The sequence below is a fragment of the Mustelus asterias genome, chromosome 6 (genome assembly GCF_964213995.1).
Source record: "Mustelus asterias chromosome 6, sMusAst1.hap1.1, whole genome shotgun sequence".
NCBI lineage: Eukaryota > Metazoa > Chordata > Chondrichthyes > Carcharhiniformes > Triakidae > Mustelus > Mustelus asterias.
The window spans coordinates 141,794,668-141,801,372 of record NC_135806.1 but is presented as its reverse complement, the minus strand read 5'-3'; the positions used below and the strand labels follow the sequence as shown (position 1 = coordinate 141,801,372).

Sequence of the window (6,705 nt, the reverse complement as noted above, 5' to 3'; positions counted from 1 at the left end):
AGCAGGCTTGAGGTGCCTTATGTTCTACTCTTGAACAAAGAAAAAGAACAAAGAAAATTACTGCGCAGGAACAGGCCCTTCGGCCCTCCAAGCCTGCACCAACTATGCTGCCCGACTGAACTAAAACCCCTTACCCTTCCGGGGACCCTATACCTCTATTCTCATCCTATTCATTTATCTGCCAAGACACCCTTAAAAGTCACTATCGTATCTGCTTCCACTATGTCCCCTGGCAGCGAGTTTCAGGCACCTACTGCCTTCTGTGTAAGAAACTTGCCTCATACATCTCCTTTAGACCTTGCCCCTCGCACCTTAAACCTGTGCCCCCTAGTAATTGACTCTTCCACCGTGGGAAAAAGCTTCTGACTATCCACTCTGTGCATTCCCTTCATAATCTTGTAAACTTCTATCAGGTCTCCCCTCAACCTCCGTCGTTCCAGTGAGAACAAACCAAGTTTCTCCAAATTCTCCTCTTATTTCTTATGTTCTTAATTCAAAGGAATGCAAGTCATATTCTTGCAACACAGCCTTATAATTCTGTTATTGTTGATGCCGATTCCCCAAATTAATTAAGAACGGAATTTGAGCGATTACTGAAAAGAAGGAATATTGAAGAAAATGGGGTGGCACACCCAATCAGGTTAGATGGCCATGTAGAAAGAAGCTCTACCCTGTGACTAGTGGTGTTCCGCAGGGCTCTGTATTGGGACCTCTGCTGTTTGTGATTTATATAAACGATCTGGAAGAAGGTTATCGGGGTGATCAGTAAGTTTGCGGACGACATGAAAATGGCTGGACTTGCAGATAGTGAGGAACATTGTCAGAGGCTACAGAGGGATATAGATCGGCTGGAAATTTGGGCAAAGAAATGGCAGATGGAGTTCAATCCTGATAAATGCGAAGTGATGCATTTTGGTAGAACTAACGTAGGGGGGAGCTATACGATAAATGGCAGAACCATAAAGGGTGTAGATACGCAGAGGGACCTGGGTGTGACGTCACAGGTGGAGAAGGTAGTGAATAAGGCATATGGCATGCTTGCCTTTATAGGATGGGGCATAGAGTATAAAAGTTGGGGTCTGATGTTGCAGTTGTATAGAACGTTGGTTCGGCCGCATTTGGAATACTGTGCCCAGTTCTGGTCGCCACGCTACCAGAAGGACGTGGCGGCTTTAGAGAGAGTGCAGAGGAGGTTTACCAGGATGTTGCCTGGTATGGAGGGGCTTAGTTATGAGGAGAGATTGGGTAAACTGGGGTTGTTCTCACTGGAAAGACAGAGGATGAGGGGTGACCTAATAGAGGTGTATAAAATTATGAAAGGCATAGATAGGGTGAACGGTGGGAAGCTTTTCCCCAGGTCGGTGGTGACGTTCACGAGGGGTCATAGGTTCAAGGTGAGGGGGGGGAGGTTCAACATGGATATCAGAAGGACATATTTTACACAGAGGGTGGTGGGGGCCTGGAATGCGCTGCTGGGCAAGGTGGTGGAGGCGGACACACTGGGAACGTTTAAGACTTAACTAGATAGCCACATGAACGGAGTGGGAATGGAGGGATACAAAAGAATGGTCTAGTTGGGACCAGGGAGCGGCGCGGGCTTGGAGGGCCGAAGGGCCTGTTCCTGTGCTGTATTGCTGTTTGTTCTTTGGATTTGATTGGTCTGTTTCTATTACACAGCAGTCCATGAGTCAGTGATTAATTAAAAACTCGCCTCTCATACAAATGCAGTAATGATTGCCAAATATCCAGGAGTGCCCTGGAGTGTGCAGAAATTTTTGATTTATTATTGTCACGGATACTGTGAAAAGTATTGTTTCTTGCACTCTGTACAAAGTATATCGTTCATAGAGAAGGAAAGGAGAGCAGGGCAGAATGTACTGTTACAGTCATAGCTAGGGTGGAGAGAAAGATCAACCTAGTATAAGGTAAGTCCATTCGAAAGTCTGGCAGCATCAGGGAAGAAGCTGTTCTTGAGTCGGTTGGTACGTGACCTCAGACTTTTTTATCTTTTTCCCGATGGCAGAAGGTGGAAGAGAGAATGTCCGGGGTGCATTTCTATGTCCGGGCAAAGTCCCACTCGAGGTGTGACCAGTCAGTGCAGTGCTAATGAGGTATTTCTTTTGATACGCAGTGCTAATGAGGTACTATTCACACAAAAAAGTCACATTGTTCTATCAGTTAATACCAGCAAAAATTAACTGGTCGTCCATGAACATGTTAGTGGAATTTAATAAATGCCTAACCTATCCCTAAAAGTATCTGCACTTCATAGAAATTCATTCACACTGAAGTGATGCAGGATGTTTGAGCTGGGACTCGAGATTTGAGTATAAAGTCTAGGCTGACAGTGCAGTGTTGTACTGAGAGAAGGCAACGTTGTTAGGAGAAGCTGTGAAAACGTGGCCCCATTTGTCCTCTCAAATGAATGTTAATGATCTCATTGTATTATTGAGAGAGGTACGGGGAGTTCTTCCCAGCATGCTGCCCAACATCTATCCTTCAATCAACATTACTAGATTGACTCCAGCCAACAGCTGTCCTATGATGAGAGGCTGAATAACTTCAGCCTTTATTCTCTGGAATCACTCTGTTTCCTTAGAAACTGGAACGCCCCATTTCCTTTCTCTGTTTCCCTTTCCTGTTTCCATTTTAAGGTTCTGTTTTCAGTTAGGCCATGCATTGTTGGAACTTTCTCTGCCTCTTTTATAAGCTCAAGCTCTCCTATGTTGACCTTTTAGGTGTAATGACCTCCCAGCTTGTTAATGTTGCGTTTCCCCCCCCCCTTTTTCTACAGTTAGAACCTGAATTCTTCAAACTATATTCTATAAGGTATATTCTAAAATATTTGAACCAAGAGGGCATCAAGGGGAGGCAGTGAAGCAGTGGTATTGTCACTGGAATAGTGATCTAGAGGCCCAGGGTGATGCTCTGGGGACCCGGGCTCAAATCCCACCGCGGCAGATGGTGAGATTTGAATTCATTAAAAATCTGGAGTTAAAAGTTGAATGATTACCATAGTTTAAAGTTTATTTATCAAGGTCACAAGTAGGCTTACATTAATACTGCAATGAAGTTACTGTGACAATCCCTTAGTCGCCAGCCACACTCTGGCACCTGTTCGGGTACACTGAGGGAGGATTTAGCATGGCCAATGCACCTAACCAGCATGTCTTTCAGACTGGGAGGAAACCGGAACACCCGGAGGAAACCCACGCAGACATGGGGAGAACGTGCAAACTTTGCACAGCGACCCAAGCACAGGAATAGAACCCGGGTCCCTGACGCTGTGAGGCAGCAGCGCTAACCACTGTACCACCCATTAAAACATTGTCGATTGTTTTAAAAGCCCATCTGAATCACTGATGTCCTTTAGGGAAGGAAATCTGTCGTCCGTACCTGGTCTGGCCTACATGTGACTCCAGAGCCACAGCAATGTGGTTGACTCTTAATTGCCCTCTGAAATGTGCTAAGGATGGGAAATAAATGGTTGCCCAGCCAGTGATGTCCACATCTCATGAATTAATAAAGAAATCTAGCTATTCGCAACAGCATTCTTGAGAGGATAGAGGCTGAGAGGCTGCTTCTCCTGCCTTAGAGAATCTAGAACACAGGAGCACAGCCTCAGGATACGGAACCAATCATTTCGTGCAGAGATGAAGAAAAATTGCTCCACCCACAGAGCCAGGAGGGAGTTCCAGGATTTTGACTCAGCAACAGCGAAGGAACAGCAATATATTTCCAAGTCAAGATGCTGTGTAGCTTGGAGGGGAACCTCCAGGTGCTGGTGTTCCCATGTCTTTCACAATGGTAGAGGTCACAGGTTTGGAAAGTGCTGTCTATGGAGCTCTGGTGAGTTGCTGCAATGCATCTTGTAAATAGTACACATGGCTGCCACTGTGTGACGGTGGTGTAGGCAGTGAATGTATAAGGTGGTAGATTGGGTGCCAGTCAAACGGGCTGCTTTGTCCTGGATGGTGTCAAGTTTCTTGAGTGTTGCTGGAGCCGCACCCATCCAGGCAAGTGGAGAATATTCCATCACACTCCTGACTTGTGCCTTGTGCAGTTGCACAGTGGTCTTCTCACTGGACTGGTAACCCATATCCCATAAATGAACAAAAAAAGATGGTGGACAGTATTTGGGGAGTCAGGAGGTGAGTTAACCACTACAGAATTCCCAGCCTCTGACCTGTTCGTGTAGCCGCAGTCTTTATCATAGAATCATAGAAACCCTACAGCACAGAAAGATGCCATTCGGCCCGTCAAGTCTGCACCGACCACAATCCCACCCAGGGCCGACCCCCATATCCCTACATATTTACCCACTAATCCCTCTAACCTACGCATCTCAGGACACTAAGGAGCAATTTTAGCATGGCCAATCAACCTAACCCGCACATCTTTGGACTGTGGGAGGAAACCGGAGCACCCGGAGGAAACCCACGCAGACACGAGGAGAATGTGCAAACTCCACACAGACAGTGACCCAAGCCGGGAATCGAACCCAGGTCCCTGGAGCTGTGAAGCAGCAGTGCTAACCACTGTGCTACCATGCCGCCCTTATATGGCTGGTTCAGTTAAATTTCTGATCAGTGGTAACTTGTAAAATGTTGATAGTGGGGAATTTGTTGATGGCAACACTGTTGAATGTCAGGGGGTGATGTTTAGACTCTCCCTTGTTCGATATGGTCATTATCTAATACTTATGTGGCATGTATGAGCAGACATGATCTCGTTGAATGTTAGAGCAGGCTTGAGGGGCTGAATTGCCTACTGCTGCTCCTCATTATATGCATGTTTCGTCACTTATCCTGAATGTTGTCCAGCTCTTGCTGCAGGCAGGCACAGACAGTTCTGGTACCTGAGGAGTTGTGAATGGTACTGAACACTGCAATTAGCAGCAAACATCCCCATTTTGGTGGAGGGAAGGTTTTTGATGAATCAGCTGAAGGTGTTTGGGCCTAGGACACTACAACATGTTTACTAAAACGGATTAGCTGGTCATGGTCACATTTCTGTTTCAGGGAGCACACTGCGTACAAATTGGCTGCCGTGTTTCCTAACTTACACCAGTACTTCATTGGTGTAAAGTGTTTTGAGACCTTCTGAAGTTGTAAAGACTCTATAGAAATGCAAGTTATTTCTTGTAGGATGAGTCTATATCCATGAATTTTATTCCCAATATATTCAAAGATGTTGTTCCAAACCATACAGTCTCAGTTTGTGATTGACAGAAAATAAAGCTGAGATTTCAGTCGAGTAATGAACAAAGACATAAACAATACATGACAAGAATGGTCATGACTTCATTGCTTCTTCAATTCAATTCAATGGCTCTCAATAGCAGCAGTGCTTCCAGCATGAGGAAAAACCTTTCTCACTCTCAGGAGTTTAAGAATCTTTTCCCTTATTTCCTTTGCTGATAGAATGTAAATAATCGGACTCAGTAAAGGACTTAAGATCACATACACAACGGCAGAAGTAACACGAATTAATGGGAAGCTGTACCCAAAATAGAATAATGCAAAATAAAGGGCCAAGGAGGGGAAGTAGAAACTAAGAACCAGAATGTGTCCCACACAGGTATATAAAAGCTTTTTCTGTTCCGCAGAGGGAATTCTTAATGATTTACACATTTTGATGTAAAACCAGGCAAGAGAAGCAAAACTTGAAAATATTATTAACACATTTAAAACTGCGTTGAGAAAGATGACAGAGATTGCATCTGTGCAAATCAGACTTGTGACTGACAGCAACTCACAAAACGCACTGTCAACTTCATGTGATTCACAAAAAGGAAAGATAGAAGTTAAAACTACTGGAGGCAAGAAGCTAGCCAGGCCCAGCACCCAGGTAAAACCAGCCAGTTTGATAAAATAAGCATCTCTTGTGAGGGACAGATAATGTCGGGGGGTGCATATTGCAACTGAATGATCATAAGCCATCACAGCGAGTAGCAATATCTTTGCCGCTGACATACTGTGGAACAGGTACATTTGGATAAAGCAGTTACTCCACAGAATAAATTTGATGTCTAATATTAACCTCACCAACATTCCGGGGATGACTGAACTTGTCAACACCACATCCATTGCTGCCAGATTAGCCACAAGGAAGTACATGGGTGCATGCAAGCGTTTGTCTGTCGTAAGCATGTACACAATGGAAACATTTCCAAGAACTATTAACATATATACAATCAAAAACAGGTGCCAAAGGTATGTCTCTAAGTCTTGATGTCCTGAAAATCCAACAAGAGTGAATCCTGCGACTGGGGACCGTCTCTGATCTGACTCGGCCATTAACTTTTCCCCCTATTGAATTAATAATTATGAATCAGAAAGGGGGCACAGCAACCTCATTGCACCCATTAGAAACTAGCAGAGACAACATCTGTGGTCAAATTAGTAGCTATATTGCCACAGTACTTCCTCCAATACAGCATTTCATGTTATCCGTTTACCAAAGACATTAACAGAATCAAAGTTTTTCACTCTGGTAAAGTTCTTCATGTGCAAAAACAGACCTAGAAATATAGGTACAAATTCTGCCAAGGTTCTGGCTTTGTTTACAGTCATAGAATGTGAAAGTCTGGGAAACATGGGGTTGATTTTTTTTTGATGGGAAGGGCGAATCCCTCCTCCGAGGAGTAATAGTCACACGGAAAAATGTGGGTTAGGAAGAGCCAGCATGGATTTTTAAAGGGGA

General features: G+C 44.5%; 1 protein-coding gene across 1 annotated transcript; it reads right to left on the bottom strand.

Annotated features, from left to right (window-relative positions):
* Positions 1-4,799: 4,799 nt before the first annotated feature.
* LOC144494693 (olfactory receptor 11H6-like) lies at positions 4,800-6,299 on the bottom strand. Its single transcript, XM_078213894.1, has 2 exons — positions 5,858-6,299; positions 4,800-4,858 (listed from the first exon to the last, which is right to left on the bottom strand). Exons 1-2 carry the CDS (start codon positions 6,297-6,299, stop codon positions 4,800-4,802), a joined length of 501 nt encoding a protein of 166 aa, XP_078070020.1.
* Between the last annotated feature and the right edge of the window lie 406 nt (positions 6,300-6,705).

Excerpts from the sequence above, each read along its gene's own strand:
- LOC144494693 (XM_078213894.1), bottom strand. The coding sequence starts at position 6,299 with ATGGCCGAGTCAGATCAGAGACGGTCCCCAGTCGCAGGATTCACTCTT. Across the intron at positions 4,859-5,857 it reads TTATTTTATCAAACTGGCTG|GTACCAGAACTGTCTGTGCC; the intron begins GTTTTACCTGGG and ends ACAACTCCTCAG.